The sequence below is a fragment of the Oxyura jamaicensis genome, chromosome 2 (genome assembly GCF_011077185.1).
Source record: "Oxyura jamaicensis isolate SHBP4307 breed ruddy duck chromosome 2, BPBGC_Ojam_1.0, whole genome shotgun sequence".
NCBI classification, from domain to species: domain Eukaryota; kingdom Metazoa; phylum Chordata; class Aves; order Anseriformes; family Anatidae; genus Oxyura; species Oxyura jamaicensis.
The window spans coordinates 380,439-395,077 of NC_048894.1; the positions used below are offsets into that span (position 1 = coordinate 380,439).

General features: G+C 71.8%; 2 protein-coding genes across 2 annotated transcripts; one reads left to right on the forward strand and one right to left on the reverse strand.

The window, feature by feature from the left end:
- The first annotated feature begins 295 nt into the window (after positions 1 to 295).
- FASTK (Fas activated serine/threonine kinase) lies at positions 296 to 6,819 on the forward strand. Its single transcript, XM_035319638.1, has 8 exons — positions 296 to 1,040; positions 1,237 to 1,385; positions 1,457 to 1,673; positions 1,855 to 2,014; positions 2,168 to 2,259; positions 2,451 to 3,084; positions 3,229 to 3,343; positions 6,193 to 6,819. The coding sequence occupies exons 1-8, from the start codon at positions 296 to 298 to the stop codon at positions 6,277 to 6,279; spliced, it is 2,199 nt and encodes a 732-aa protein (XP_035175529.1). The 3' UTR covers positions 6,280 to 6,819.
- A 348-nt stretch (positions 6,820 to 7,167) lies between these two features.
- On the reverse strand, positions 7,168 to 14,605 carry SLC4A2 (solute carrier family 4 member 2; the record flags this gene model as incomplete). The annotated part of the gene is made up of 21 exons (XM_035319660.1): positions 7,168 to 7,574; positions 7,691 to 7,864; positions 8,095 to 8,264; positions 8,380 to 8,633; positions 9,284 to 9,450; positions 9,710 to 9,799; positions 9,932 to 10,159; positions 10,239 to 10,433; positions 10,519 to 10,667; positions 10,798 to 11,019; positions 11,101 to 11,314; positions 11,436 to 11,620; positions 11,708 to 11,822; positions 11,929 to 12,112; positions 12,298 to 12,433; positions 12,517 to 12,697; positions 12,814 to 12,950; positions 13,533 to 13,759; positions 13,849 to 13,976; positions 14,064 to 14,299; positions 14,383 to 14,605. Coding segments are annotated over 21 exons (3,696 nt in total), but the record flags the coding sequence as incomplete, so codon positions are not given.
- Positions 14,606 to 14,639: the final 34 nt, after the last annotated feature.

Sequence of the window (14,639 nt, forward strand, 5' to 3'; positions counted from 1 at the left end):
GTGCGCCCGCGGGAAAAATCCCTCCTGACACGCCGGGCACGGCCTCTGCCATTTTTCGTAACGGCGCCGTGCACGCGGCCCCTCGCCCTGCCGTGGCTGGATAACGAGCCCGGAGCTGGGGAGAGGTGCTTCCCCCGGGGGCCGGGTGCGGAGCCCTGCATCCAAACCACAAAATGCGAGCGAAAAAGGCAGGAAGGTGCACGGACGGACTGCTGTCGCGCGGGGAGTTGTTCTGGCGGCGTGCCGACGCCTTGTCTGCTTCCTAAGCCAAAGTCCGCGTGCTCTGAGGTGCGTTATGCGTCCCGGGGAGCTCCGAGGCCCAGGAGGTCGGCCTTATTTCCGCAGACAGGTCTCAGCACTTCTGCTTTGGTGGCTGCCTGGGGACGGGCTGAGGGCTCCGCAGCGCCGACCTCCCGGCCCGCTCTGCCCAAGCTCCGCTCTTCCCTTTTCTCCTCCCTGCCCCGACGCGGCCGTGACGAACGCGCTCCTCGCTGCCTCGGGGCTCGCCTGGGCTCGCGAGCAGCAGGAGGGGGCCGGCCCGGGGGTCCCTCAGCCCGTCCCTCCCGCAGGCCTGCCCGGGGAGTCGCCGCTGGTGCGCGTGCTGGAGGACGAGTCGCGCAGCCGCCTGGGCCGCTTCAACCAGAAGGACGTCTCCATGGTGTTCAGCAGCGTGATGAGGCTCCACCCGTCCAGCCCGCACCCCCTGGTCGAGTCGTGCCTCAGCAGCCTGGAGCGGCACCTGGAGAAGGAGCGGCACCCCCAGACCCTCTTCCTGCTGCTCTCCTACTACCGGCTGCGCGCGCAGGCGCTGCAGGGCCACCCGGCCTCCGACCAGCAGCTCATCAACAACCGCAAGATCCTGCGCCTCGTCCGGCACACGCTGGGGCAGGTCAGCGCCATGCGCGAGCACGAGCTGGCCCTGCTGGACGAGATGCTGGCCCTGTGCGCGCAGGAGGCCAACAACAAGGCCCTGGAGGCCATCTTCAGCTCCCAGCTCTTCTACGAGAACCGCCAGGAGCGATTCATCCGCAGCATGGCAGGTAGGGGCAGGGACCCGGCCGGGCACCAGCCCCTCCCCGGGGCTCCGTCCGTGCGCTCGGCGGCCCTCGAGCCTCCTCCAGCCCCGGAGCACGGCCGAGGCCGCGCAGAGCAGCGCTGGCGGCTGGAGCAGGGGACGCTTCTGCGCCGGGGCCGGCCGGGCAGCTGCGTGACACCACGCCGCCGTTTGCCCTGCAGAGTGGCTTCCCAGGAAGGCGGAGAACCTGACCCCCTACACCATGGCCCTCATCGCCAAGTACGTGGCCCGGCACCGCCTGCGCGAGCCGCGGCTGCTCGATACCATCGCCAGCTTCCTCCTGAAGCGCGGCGAGCAGCTGGACAGCAAGGTGAGCGCCCCGCGGGGCGGCCCGGGGCTGCCCGCGGGGCCCGGCCCGACTCCGTCTCCCTCCGGCCGCAGGTGATCCAGAAGCTGGTGTTTCCCTTCAGCCGCATGAACTACCGCCCGTCCAACCACGGCGAGCTCTTCCCCAAGCTGGAGGCCATCCTGGAGCAGAAGGCGGGCAGCTCGCCGCTGGCGACCGTCAACATCCTCATGTCCATGTTCCAGCTGAGCCACTTCCCGCAGGCCGTCCTGCACCAGGTCTTCTCTCCGGCCTTCATCACCAACGTGATGAGTACGTCGGGCGCTCCCCAGGGTAACCCCGGCCCTTAGGGCGTGGCGGGGAGGTGGAGGGGGGTCTGCAACGCCCCCGGGGCCGAGCGGACCTCTCGGGGAGCTGGGGGTCTCCGCGGCGGGGCGCACGGTGGGGCGCGGGGATCCGCGGGGCCGCCTCCAGCCGCGCGTGCCCCCCGCAGGCAGCCCCTACGCGCTCATCGTGCGCCGCTACCTCTCGCTGCTGGACGCGGCGGTGGAGCTGGAGTTCCGCGACTACAGCGGCCCCCGCCTCGACCCGCGCTACCGCGTCCTGATGTTCGAGCACGCGCTGACCGCCGACGAGGCCAACAGGAAGTACAGGTGAGGGGGCACCGGGGGCAGCACGGCCCCGCGGGCACCCGCCGCCTGTCCCCTGCAGCACCGCGTCCCTCGGGGCGCGGGTGTGCTCTGTGGGAGCGGGGGGACGGGCTGGGGGCCTCGCCAGCCCCTCCCCACCCTTCTCTCCCTGCTCAGTTACAAGGGGCTCGTGGCCGAGGCCCTGCGGCAGCTGGTGGGAGAGGAGTGCTACCGGCAGGACGAGGTGCTGCCCCCCGGGTACTGCACAGGTAGCTGTCTGCGGTGGGCTCCACGCAGGGCAGGGCCAGCCCCGGCTGCTCGTCGCTGCCCCCCCAGCACCTGGGGACGGAGCTCCCCAGCACAGCCCGGGCGGCGCGGGACGCCATGGAGCCTTGGAGCCTGGGGGGCTCGTGGCAGCGTGCTGGCGGGCCCGGTGCTGACCCCCGTGCTCTCCCCGCAGACTTCCTGCTGTGGATTAACCGCTCGGGCACGGTGCTGCCCCTCTCCCGCGTCCCCGCCGCTTCCAAGGCTCCTCCTGCCCACGCCGCGGCGTCCCCCGCCGCCCTCTCCCTGCGCTCCAGCGTCCTGGCCCTCACCTCGGACTTGCAGGACTTTGCCCCGTTCGCCCCGGAGACGCCGGGCAGCCCCCCGGCCCCCCGGGAGAACAACCTGGCGGGGCGCTTCCTCTCCACGCTCTGCCCGGCCCCGGGGGGGCCCTGCTACCAGCCCCCCTCGGACTATTACTGCGGCCTGAGCAAAGAGTCTTCCCTGGAGAGCCAGGGCAGCTCCACGCTGAGCAGCCCCTCCGAGTGCCTCTCCGCGCAGCCCGCCGGCACCCCCGCCTGCTCCCCGCGGGGCTCCTCCACGGCCACCCTCTTCCAGTTCCCCATCGGCAAGATCCTGGAGGAGGAGGCGGCGGCGGGCGGCTGCCCCCAGCGCGAGCACGGCCGCTTCCAGGGGGAGCAGGCGCAGGAGGACGCGGAGGGACGCAGCCCCCCGCCCGCCGAGGACGCCTGCCCTCCGCCCTCCCCGTGCCGGCCCAGCCCCACCAGGGGACCCGGCGAGGGGCCGCCAGCAGCGGACGAGATTCAGAGGTACTGAGGGACCCCCCCCGCACCCCCCACCCCGGCACCACGCCCCCCCCGTGCCCTGCGGTGGGGTCAGGTACCGGGAGCAGGGGGGGTGCCCGTGGGTGCGGGTGGTGGGGGTGACGCCGTCCTCCTGCCGTGTCCCTGCAGGGTGGTGCTGTCGGTCAACGACAAGTGGCATTACTGCCAGAACTCCGACATCCTGGTGGGCTCGCGAGCCATGCGGGACAGACACCTGCGGCTGCTGGGCTACTGTCTGGTGCAGGTGAGTGCCTGGGCTGCTGCCAGCCCCTCTTCTCCTCGGGCAGGATCCCCTCCGCCTCGCGGCACGGGGCCGGGCCAGACGCAGCGGGTGGGGGGCCTGGAGCTGCCATCCCTGCCGGGGGGCTGCCCCGGAGCGGCCGTCCCTGTGCTCCCAGCTCCTTTCTGCCCTGTCCCACCCCAGGGCTCTCACCGGGCCAGGAGGAGCCCCGGCACCCTGGGGGAGGCACAGGCCATGTCCCCACGCGAGCAGGGGGCACCCGGCCCGCTGCCACCCCTGGTGCTGCAGGGCCCCCGTCCTGCCCCGTCCCCTGGTGCCACGCGGAGCTGGGCAGGGTGAGCCAGCTCGTCCTCCCAGCGCGGGGGGAGCCGTGGGATGACCCCCCCGCTGTGACACTGGGTTTGCTGCCTTCTGGCTGCCCCATGCCAGGACTGCTGCTGGCTTCCCCTGCTGCCGGGGGGGGCAGGACGTGGGGGCCACCCTGCGGCGGTGCCGGGGCGCGTCCTGTCCCCCGGCCCAACCCCAGCAGCTCCTGCCCCGTGTAGGGCAGCTCCGTGGCCACCCAAGGGCCCCCTCCCACGGGCACTGGGTTCCGTTCTGAGCGGGTCGTTTCTCCCCCACCCCAGCAGCCCGTGCCGGTGCCCCCGTGCAGGGCTTGTGCTGGTTTCCAGCCCGCTGCCTCGTGGTGCTGCCAGGCACCGCAGCAGTGACGCGCGGCTCTGTGGTTGCCTTCTTGCTGTGCCTGTGGTGCCAGAGGTCCCTCCCGTTCCCTTTGCCCAGCCCTTGACAAAAAGGAGGACCCTGGGCGGTTTAATTTCCCCCCGTCGCAGCCTGACTGCTCCTGCTCTTCCCGTTTGAGGTCTGCTTCCTCCCGGCGCCTTCGCGGGATCCTTGGGAGCTGTGCGGGCCGTGGAGCCCAGCCCCAGGGCACGCCGGGGGGGGGTTGCTCAGCGCCAGCCCCCAGCCGCCTCCAGCACCGGGGGGCTGTTCTCTGGGCGACCCCTCCCAGTGTCCGGCCGTGCTCCCCAGCCCCTTACAGGCAGGCAGCGAGCTGCCCGGCTTCCCCTGGGGTTTCCTTCCCTGAGGTGTGCCTGTTGCCTCGGGCCCTTTCCCTGGGCACCGCTGGGAGCCTGGCTCTGTCCCCCCCACCTCCTCTCGGGCACTGGCTCCTCGGCGCCGCGCAGCTCGTTAGTGAGGGCGTTCGATGGCTCCGGCCCGGGGCTGGCTCCTGGGGACTTGGCTGCAGCCCTGGGCCTGGCAGCTGGGCCTGGCAGCTGGGCCCTCCTCCTGCTCCATCCCCGCGCTGTGCCTGCAGCGCTGCCCCCCGGCCGTGTCCCCGCAGCCTGTGCCAGCTCCCTGCCGCGCGGCGTGCCGGTGCGGGGCTGGTGGCAGCTCCCGGCAGGGCCCCGGTGCAGCCGGTGCCGTGCTGGTCTCACGCCCGATCCCTCCCCTCCTCCGCTGGGCTCCACGGGCTGGGCCTGGAGCTGCCGCCCCGTGGTGCAGGGGGCTGTGCTCGCAGCCCTTGCTGAGGCAGACCTCGGTGGTCCTTCGGTGCTCCTGACCCCTGCCAGCCCCTTCCCTCCCCGGACCATGCCTGGAGTAACGGCCAGGCCTGTCCCCAGCCCGTCCCCGCCGTGGCCCCGCTCGCTTCCAGCCCCTCGGGTCCCAGGAGCTCTCCGTGCCGCCGGTGCCCTGGCAGTGCCGGGGCCGAGCAGCCAGAACCCCGTGGCCCAGAGCCAGGGCCCGGGGACGGGGTTGGGCTTCCTTCTGCCCGTGCTCGTGGTGCCTTCTCCCCCAGCCCTGTGTTTGCCGGGACGGCGGTAACGGGCCCTGGGCCCCGCGCAGCACCGCGTCAGGACCCAGCCTTGGGTCCGGGAGCGTTTCTGGAACGTTCCAGGGTCCGGGAGCGTTTCTGGCTCTGCCCGTCCCTGCAGCTGGGGATGCTGGGGGGGGGCTGCGGGAGCTGCCCAGCAGGATGGGAATCCCCCCGGCCTGCTGTCCTGGGCCTCAAGCTCTCCGCCCAGCCCCAGCCCCTGCGCCCCGAGCAGCGCCGGGTGCCTGTGGTGTAACGGGACCCCCCCAGGGACCCCCCCGGCCGCACGTGGGGCACTTCCCCCCGGCTCCTTCCGGGCTCGCGTCTGCTCCATCGCCGCCTCAGGGGCCGAGCCTGCGGCTTTCTTGCATTTCCTTTGTCCCCGAGGGAAGGGGAAGGGTTTCCTCCTGAGCGGGACAGGGCTCAGGGTGACGGCACCCGTCCTGCGGGGCACTGTGAGGGGTCGGTGTGAGGGGTCGGTGTGACGGGCTGGCGGTGTGACGGGCTGGCCCCCTGCTGCTGCGGTGGCTGCGGGCGCTCAGGTGCCCGCGGGAGCCTCCCCCCGTCCCCACACAGCCCCGGGCTGGCGGTGCCCACGCAGAAATGGGGCAGTTTGGGGTTTTTCCCCCGGTCCACAGCCAGTGACTGGGTGAGGGGCATGGGACCGGGCCCCAGCACTGCCTGTACTCACCCTGGGGGCGGCCGCCCTCACGCACCAGGGGCTGGGGGTGCAGTGAGGTGTTTAGGGCCCCTGGTGGGCTGCAGGGCAGCCACGTGGGGGGGAGATGGTGACCGGGGCTCGGCTCGGGGCTTTCATCTGCCGGAGGCTGCGCGTGGGGGGTGATGGGCGCCAGCCCCTGCTCTGTGGCTGCACTCTGCCTCCCCTCTGGGGGGCACAGACCCGGGGGGTCTCTGGCTCCTGTGGGGTCTGCCCGTGCCTGGGGGGCTCTCCCTGCCCAGCCCACGTGCCGGGGGGGGGGTCAGAGGCAGCCTGTGGGGCGGCTCGTGGGGCCGCGCTGACCCTCCTGTCCCATTTCAGCTGCCCTACACGGAGCTGGAGAAGGTGAGTGGCATCGAGGAGGCCAAGCACTACCTGCGGCAGAAGCTGAGGGAGCTGCGCTTCTGAGGGGGCTCAGCCCTCGCCGGGTGGGCGCTGGGGCGGGCGCGGAGCCCCTGGCCGGGGCTGGGGGGGGGGGGGGGACGGAGCTGCCCCCTTCCCGTGGGGAGCGGGGCTCGGCCGCGGGCACCTGCTGTGCGACGTGGGGCCGGGGTGGTGTGAGCTATTTATTGCCGTGAGCGTGGGGAAGGGGCGCGACGTGACCGCTGCGTGCCGGGAGCCCTGGGCTGTGTGACGCCGGGGGGGCGCGGGCCCCTGACGGCCACCCCCGGCCCCGCCAGCCTCAGGGTCACTGAAGGGTCTGGCGGTCCTGGGTGCTGGGTGGGGGGTCCGGGGCCCCCAACACACCGCGGGGGGGGGGGGGGGGGGGGGGGGCCGGAGGCTCTGCCTGGCCCCCCCGTAGGGGCTGTGGCGGCCCCACGCTGGGGCAGGAGGGGGTCGGGCAGGGCCGCGGCCACTTGCACAGGGGCTGCTCCCGGGGCCCTGAGCGGGAGGAGGGGGGTGCTTGGGACGCAGGGGTTAACTTTACAATAAAACTGGTGAAAAGTGTGCAAAGTCCGTTCTCTTTATTGGTACGAGGCAGCGGGCTGCCCCCAGCCCCGGGGCTGCCCGGGAGGCGGCGGGGGGCGGCCGCGGTCCCCAGGGCCAGCACCCCACTGCCGCGGCGGTGCGCGGGTGCTGCCCGCAGCCCTGCCCTGGGGCAGGCGGCCGTGGGGCAGGGCAGCACGGGCCACCCCCCGCACCGGGCTGCCTCGGCACTCCCCATCCCGCCACGCTCGCTCTAAAGCTGTTTATTGCCATTTAAGTTAAATAACACACGGCGGTAGTCAGATGTAACACCTGATTGTCGGGCAGGAGCCCGGGGCCAGGCCAGGGTGGCGGAGGAACTGGGGCAGGGCATGGGCCTGCAGCACTGCAGGGCAGTGGTGGGAGGGCTCTGCCCCACGGCGTGCTCAGGACGTGGCCGGGGGGGACCAAAGGCACGGGCCCCCTGTGCTGCAGCGAGCGGGGTGCCCTGGGGGGGGTCCCCGTGGGGTGAGGCCACGGGACGGCTTCTCTTTGGCAGGGGGCCCCCGGCCGGCAGAGCGGAGCCCCGGGGGTGCGGGGTGCCTGTCCCCGGCCGGGCACGGCTGCACAGCCGCTGCCCCCAGCCCCGCGCGGGGCGGCAGCACGGGGGCCTGGCTGTGCCCGGCCCCGCGGGCGGCTCGCTGGCTGGCTCAGGCTCACACTGGCATCGGCATCTCGTTGTACTCGTCCACACCTTCCCGCTCGTCGAGGATGGGCTCGGCCTCGTCTGCGTCCAGCTGGAGGAGTGGGGGGCTGAGCGTGCAGCGGGGGGGGGGGGGGGGCTCCCCTGCCGTCCCCCTGCCACCCCGGTGCCTCCCCGAGGAGGGCACGGTACCGCGGGGCTGGTACTTACACACTTCATCTCGCGGTCGGTGAAGATGCGGCTGAGCAGGCACATGCGGAGTGGCACCGTGAGGATGAGGATGAAGGGGAAGGCCAGGGAGGCCACCGTGGACATGACGGCCCACAGCACGGCCAGGCACGCCAGCTGCAGCCCAGTGAAGAGGTGCATGCGCAGCGTGCGCACCTGCGCGGGGACGGGCGTCAGGGACGGGGCGCACGGGGCCCTGTGTCCCCCCCCTCACCCTGCTGTGCCCCCACCCTGGGACCTGGCTCCCGCAGCCCTGCTTGTGTCATCTGCCCCCCACCAAGCCCCAAGGGAAGGGACCCGCAGGTGCCCCTGACCCTGGTACAGGCGAGGGTCCCGCACCCCACCAGGCAGGGCACAGACCCCCCCCCCAGCCCCTCCCTTCCAACCTTTTTGACGTAGGGGACATCAGGGTGGTGCTTGGGGGGCATCAGCAGCAGCTGCAGGCGCTCGTAGAACTGGATGCCATTGAGGGAGGTGACGCCCATGTAGAGGAAGATCCCGAAGAGCACGGCCAGCGGGATCTGCTGCAGCAGCTTCCCGATGACGATGGACAGCCCTGCGCAGAGGGGGGGTGTCCACGCGGTGCCCGCTGACCCCGCGCCCCTGCAGCCCTCCCCGTCCCCCCAGGCCCCGTGGCCATGCGGGACCCCGGCGGGCAGGGCTGGACCTACCGACGAGCACGGCCACCAGCAGCCCGGTGACCCGCTGCTCCTTCACCTCCTGGATCTTGGGCTTGTCCCCGGGCGCCACGGCCTTGCTCATGACGGTGAGCGCGTTGGCGTGCGTGACCGAGCGCACTGTGGCCGCGGCGAGCCACGGCAGCCCGAAGAGCGCGAAGAAGCCGCCCATGGCCACGATGAGCAGGAGGTCGAGGTGGAACCCAGAGCCCTTCTGCAGCATCCGCTCCTTCTTGCTGATGATCAGCCTGGGCACAAGGGCGGACTGTTGGCATGGCTCAGCACAGCGTGGCATGGCACAGCGTGGCAGGGCTCGGTACAGCACAGGGTGGCTCAGCGCTACACGGGATGCTATGGTTCAACACGGCACGGCTTGGCAAGGCTCAGCACAGTTTAGCATGGCACAGCTTGGCATGGCATGGCTCAGCACAGATTGTCACAACTCAGCAAAGCACGTCAGGTTTGGCATGGCACAGCTTAACGTGGCTCAGCATAGCAAGGCGCGGCACGGCACGGCACAGCGTGGTACAGTGCGGCACGGTATGGCACAGCGCGGCACAGCGCGGCACAGCATGGCATAGCACGGCACAGCATGGCACAGCACGGCACAGCACGGCACAGCGCGGCACAGCACGGCACGGCATGGCACAGAACAGCATGGCATGGCATGGCACGGCACAGCGCAGCATGGCACAGCACGGCATGGCACAGCACGGCACAGCGCGGCACAGCGCGGCACGGCATGGCACAGCACGGCACAGCACGGCACAGAACAGCATGGCATGGCATGGCAGAGCACAGCACAGCATGGCACGGCACAGCATGGCACAGCGCACCCTGCCCCGCTCATGCCCCGCACGGTGCTGCTGGGCCCCCAGCCCGGCCCTGCCGTGCTCACGTGGTGATCTGCGTCTCCATGAAGATGAGGATGAAGACGAGGATGGCGGGGAGCCCGCTGGCCACCATCATCCACACGGGGAAGTCGCTCTTCTCGCCCAGGGGGTTGATCACCCAGCCCCGCTTTTCCGGGGCTGTCACCGAGAACCCACTGGGCACGCTCAGCTTCTGCAGGGGTCGCAAAATGCTGGGGGGGTGCCGCAGGTTCTGCCCCCAGCTCCCAGCTCCCCGGGAGCGAGAAGGCCCCTGCCCCACACTAGGGCATGGAGGCACCCGATGGGGCTGGACCCCAGGGGCTCGAGGCAGGGGGATGCCAGGAGCCCGAGGTGGCCGAGTGCCGTGGGGCTGGTGCCTGTGCCTGTCACCCCCAAGGCCAGGAGGGAAGGGGACCGGGGGGCCCCTGCCGTGGCAGCGGCTTGGTGCTGACCTGCGTGAAGGTGTCGTGGATGCTGTAGTCCACCAGCACCATCACCAGGATGGCGATGGGCACCCCGAAGTCCCCGATGAGACGCCGAATCTGGAGGTAGAGCAGCGTCAGCCCGGCCCCCACCCCTGCCCGCCCCCCCAGCTCAGCCCTGCCCCCCCAAAGCCGGGCTCACCCCAGGGCCCCGCGCAGCGCCCGCGCCGCCGTCCCGCCTGCCCCACGCACCCGTCCGGGGAAGAACCGGCTGTTCTTGAACTTGCGCAGGAAGAAGGCGATGAAGAAGGTGCCGGCCATGAGCACCAGCGAGAGCAGCGCCGTGTTGGGCCTCCCCGTCACCTTGGCGGCGGCGCGGCCCCCCGTGCTGTTGGCCGGGGCTGTGCTGCCATCCCTCCAGGCCTCCGCCTCCGTGCCGTTGGCCCTCGTGCAGTTGTGCAGGGGGTGCTCCTGGAAGATCTGAAATGGGGGCGGGGAGGGTCTCAGGCCCGTCCTGGCCCCCGCACTGCCCCGCAGGCCTCCCGGACCCCTGGCTCACCTTGGCCAGCTTGGAGAAGGTCTCGTAGATGAAGATGAGGGAGATGAGGAAGGCGAAGATCTCCTGGGTGAAGCGGGAGACGAAGCGCACCAGGAAGCTGCCCTCGAAGGCCACCATGACCAGCACGATGAGGATGAGCCAGAAGCCGATCCAGACGCGTCCCACCAGGTACTCCAGGTCGTTGGACGTGCAGAACTGCGGGCAGACAGACGGCCAGGTCAGCGGCACGGACAGCCACAGGGCCGGGCAGGGCGCCCGGGAACGTCTTCCCCGTTCTCACCGTGAAGAAAGCCTCCTCAAAGACGAGCAGGGGCCCCGAGAAGCCAATGATGAGCAGGGGCTGGGCGCCCAGCAGGCAGAAGAGCACGCCCTGCAGCGACGTGGAGATGATCAGCTCCGACACCCCGATCAGGTCCTGCGTCTTCTCCCCTGCGGGCAGGACAGGGTCAGGCACAGCAGGCGGGACGGGTCTGCGCACCGCTGTCCCCAGGCAGCGCACTGCTGGGTCTCCCCGAGCGCTGCCCCGTCCCCAGGCAGCACAGCACACCCCGCAGCTCACCCAGCAGCCCTCCGAAGGTGATGGCTGGGGACAGCGCCGCGAAGTAGATGAAGATGACGGCCGCGATGCACTGGGGGTTCAGCGCGTCCCTGAAGTCGCTCAGGTACTTGGGGTAGCGCCGCCGCACGTCCCGGATCAGCCCCCCGAAGGGCCGGCCCGTGCGCCGCAGGGGATCGTCCTCATCCTCGCCCTCGCCCTCCACCACCTTCAGCTTCAGCAGCGCTGCACCCCGGGACGGACAGATGGGTGGTGAGACCCCCGGCACGCCGCCCAGACCCGGCCCTGCCCCGGCCCCGCCAGCACCTTTCTCCTCGGGGGACTTGGGCTCCAGCAGCAGCCTCCGCTCCTGTTCCTCCCTCTTCTTCAGCATCTCGCGCTGGAAGTGGGCGACGCTGCGCAGCAGCTCCTCGCCCTGCACCTCCGAGGGCGGCAGCACCACGCTGCAGTCCAGGAACTCGTTGATGGCGTTGAGGAGGTCGTGGCGGTCGTCGGCCAGGTAGGCGGCCTCGTGGAATTGCTGCGGGACGGCGGGGTCAGAGCCCCCGGCCGGGGGACTCGGGCCAGGCACGGCCAGGGGCAGGGGACGTGGCCAGGACACATTCCCAAAGCCAGGACGTGGCCCAGGAGACGGCGCTCACCTTGTCGGACATGAGGGTGGAGATGGAGCGCCCGATCTCGTGGTAGTCCATGTGGGTGCTGCTGGGCCCCAGAAGCACGAAGAGAAACCGCACGGGGACGGGCACCTCCAGCACCGAGTCCAGCTCCACGGCCTCCTGCAGCCGCACGAAGGCCATGGTGGGCTGGTCCAGGAACTCCACGCAGCCTGCGGGGTGTGCAAGGGATGCAGGGGGTCGCCTTGGGGCGCTTGGCATGTGGAGCCCCCCCGGCCCCCCTCTCCACCCCTCCATACCCACAAGCACCACCGTGGCCTCGGCGTTGTCTGGGATCTTCTCCAGCAGCTTCAGCTCATGCTTGGACTTGGAGCGAGTGATGCCAGCCGGGGGCGTCGGGGCCAGGACCTCCCTCTGGGGGGGCAGAGCGTGCGGCAGAGCTCAGGTCAGGGCCCGGCCCGAGGATGAGGAGCGGCAGCAGGACAGAGGAAGGCACGGGGGGGGGGGACACTGGGCTCACCTCCCGCTCCACGTCGATGCGCGTGTCGTGCTCCACGGCGTGGCCGGCGATGAGGGGCTCGGTGACGGCCGGCTCGCTGCCCTCGCCCACGTGGTTGGTGCTGTGGTGGTGCACGAGCAGCGAGCCCAGGCTGCCGGCCGAGATGTTGCGGGGGAAGGAGAAGTCCTTCTCGTCGCTCGGGTGGCTGCGGGACAAACCCAGGGCTGTCTGCGGCGGCCCGACCTCTCCGCGTGCCCGAGGGGCTCCTGGTACCGACTGCCCCAGGAGAGCTCCCAGCGTCCCGGCGTGGGCCGGTGGCACCAGGGACAGTGCCATGGACAGGGACAGGCCATGGGGAGCAGAGCCATCGGGTCGCTGTCCCCTGCTCACCTGTGCTTGAGCAGCAGCGCCCGCAGCACGTTGGCGCGGTCCTCGGCCCGGATCTGGTCGGTGATGACCATCTGCTCCACCACCTGGTGAGCCACCCCCGGCAGAGTCTTCTGGTCCAGGTCGAGCAGCACGGCGCCTGGGGCAAGGGAGCGGGGGCTGAGGCGAGCGGGGCCGGGGGTACGCCTGCCTGCGCCCCGAGGGGCTGCCCCCCTGCCCTACCGTGGGACAGGGTCTTGCGCAGCTCCAGGAGGCTGCGGAAGGACAGCGAGGCCACGTGCGGCTTGCCCCAGCGGTCCGTCTCCTCCTCCACGTCCTCCTCAAACTTGATCCAGCGCGCTGTCTCCTTCCACTGCAGCTCCTGGTTCTTGTCCACCACCAGCTCGTTCAGCTCCACAAACACCTGTGGGCACAGGCGGGTCAGCGGGGACACCCCACGCTCGCTCGGCTCCTCCGCGGCACCCCCGCGAGCAGCGGGACCCCCGCCGCGCCCCAGCCCCCCCCGGGCGCAGCGCCCACCTCGTGGGGCTGCCGGTCCTGCTTGCGGTGCCGCGTGCTCGGCTCCTTGTGGTCCTTGCTGACGTGGACGACCTGCGCCTTGGCGCTCTTCCGCACGAGGTGCCGGCGCACCCCGGGCACGTCCTCAAAGCGGTGACCTGCCAGAAACGGGGACGGACGGCGGTGGAGGCGGGCGGGTAACCCATGGGGGGCACGGCCCCGAGACGCCCCCCGCACCACAGAGCCTTGGGGAGCCCTTCCCCAGCAGCAGCCCCCCCGGCAAGCTCCGAGACCGCAGCTGGGGCAGGGCAACGACCACCACAGGGCCGGGGGCCACGGGAGCGGGGGGTGGGACTCAGCCCAGGAGGACGGGGGCCACGCACTGGCAAGGACCTGCGCGGGGGGGACCCTTGCCAGCGGTCTGCGGGTGCGCTGAGGGCAGAGAGCTCCCCAGGGAGCTGTTACGGCAAAAGCAGCCCTGGAAGTCCCAGAGCTGCAAGCTGGAGAGCCCTCGGGGGAGGCATCGCCGCCGCCTCCTGCTCCAGCCGCCCTGGGTGCCAGCCCCTGGCTGAGCGCCACTGGCGCTGCTCCTGCCCGTCCCCTGCGCCCACAGCCTGCGCCCAGCCCCGCTCGGCCGGCCCCCGCCTCGCTTGCCCCGCACACGGCTCCGGCTTTGCAGCGTCCAGCGCGGCTCCGTGCTCCCCAGACCCCCTCGCCCCCGAGTCCGAGACCCCACTCACTCTTCATGTAGTCCAGGTCGGCCGAGGCCAGCGTCTGGGCCTCCGACTCGTCCGTGGGCATCTTCTGGTACTGCGCCTGCTCCACGCCCGTCATGCTGCCGATCCGCCGCCTCTCGTGGAGGTTGTAGCTCCGGTGCCCCGGCTGCGACTTGGCCGTGGGGCGCCCGGGGGAACCGGCTTCCTCGGCGGCTGGGCCCTCAGCCGAGCGTCCCTCCTCGGCACTGGGGCTGCAACGCGGGCACCACCCCGGGGCTGAGCACCACCCCTGCTGAGCCCCACGGGACAGGGCGCCCGGACCCCCAGACCCATCGCTCACCTGGCTGCCCTGGCGGCCTTGGGGGACACAGCCCCGCAGGGCTCTGCCGGGGGGGCTGCTGGCAGTGCCGGGGGTGCTGCTGGCTCTTCTGCGCGGCGCTCGGCCACCTCGTCCTCCTGCAGGAAGAACTGCGACGAAGGCCGGGGGAGAAATTGGCTCCCAGGGGCACCAGCAGCCCCCCGGCTCCTGCGCTCCCTGCCCCCAGCGGCCCCCACCTGCACCGCCTCCGGCGGGGCGCCCTGCAGCAGCTCCTCCGCAGAGCGCTCCGTCTCCGTGTCGCACGCCTCATCCTCATCCTCTTCGGCCTCCTCGATGGTGGGGGTCTCGCCGGGGGCAGAGGCGCGGGGGCGCTTCTTCTTGCCCTTCTTGGGCGCTCCCTTCTTGCGGCGGGCGTCGGGGGGCAGGTGCGTGGACAGCGGGTGGTGGATGTGGTGGGACGACTGGCGGTGATCTGGGGGAACGGCGCGGGGTGGGCGCGCTGCCCCCCGCTCGCCCTGCCCGGGGGCCCTGCCCGCGCCCCCCGGCCCCACTCACACTCGAAGTCCTCCTCCCCGTAGCTGCGCCCGGCCTCCTCCGCGTTGCGAGGGTGCGAGTCGCTCAGGATCTCCTCGAAGCGCTCCACGCCCAGCGCCTTGTTCAGGTCCTTCTCCTCCTCCTCCTCCTCCCCGAACTTGGGCGAGCTGGGGCCCAGCGCATCCTGCTCGGGCTGCGGGACGGCCGCGGGGGCTGAGCGGCCACCGAGCCCCGCCGCTTCCAACCCCCCCCCCCCCCGGTGCCCCCTCCCCCCCCCC

Coding starts and splice junctions, on each gene's coding strand:
- FASTK (XM_035319638.1), top strand. CDS start 296: ATGCGTCCCGGGGAGCTCCGAGGCCCAGGAGGTCGGCCTTATTTCCGC. Junction 1,386..1,456: donor GCGAGCAGCTGGACAGCAAG/GTGAGCGCCCCG, acceptor CTCCGGCCGCAG/GTGATCCAGAAGCTGGTGTT. Junction 2,015..2,167: donor GAGGCCAACAGGAAGTACAG/GTGAGGGGGCAC, acceptor CTCCCTGCTCAG/TTACAAGGGGCTCGTGGCCG.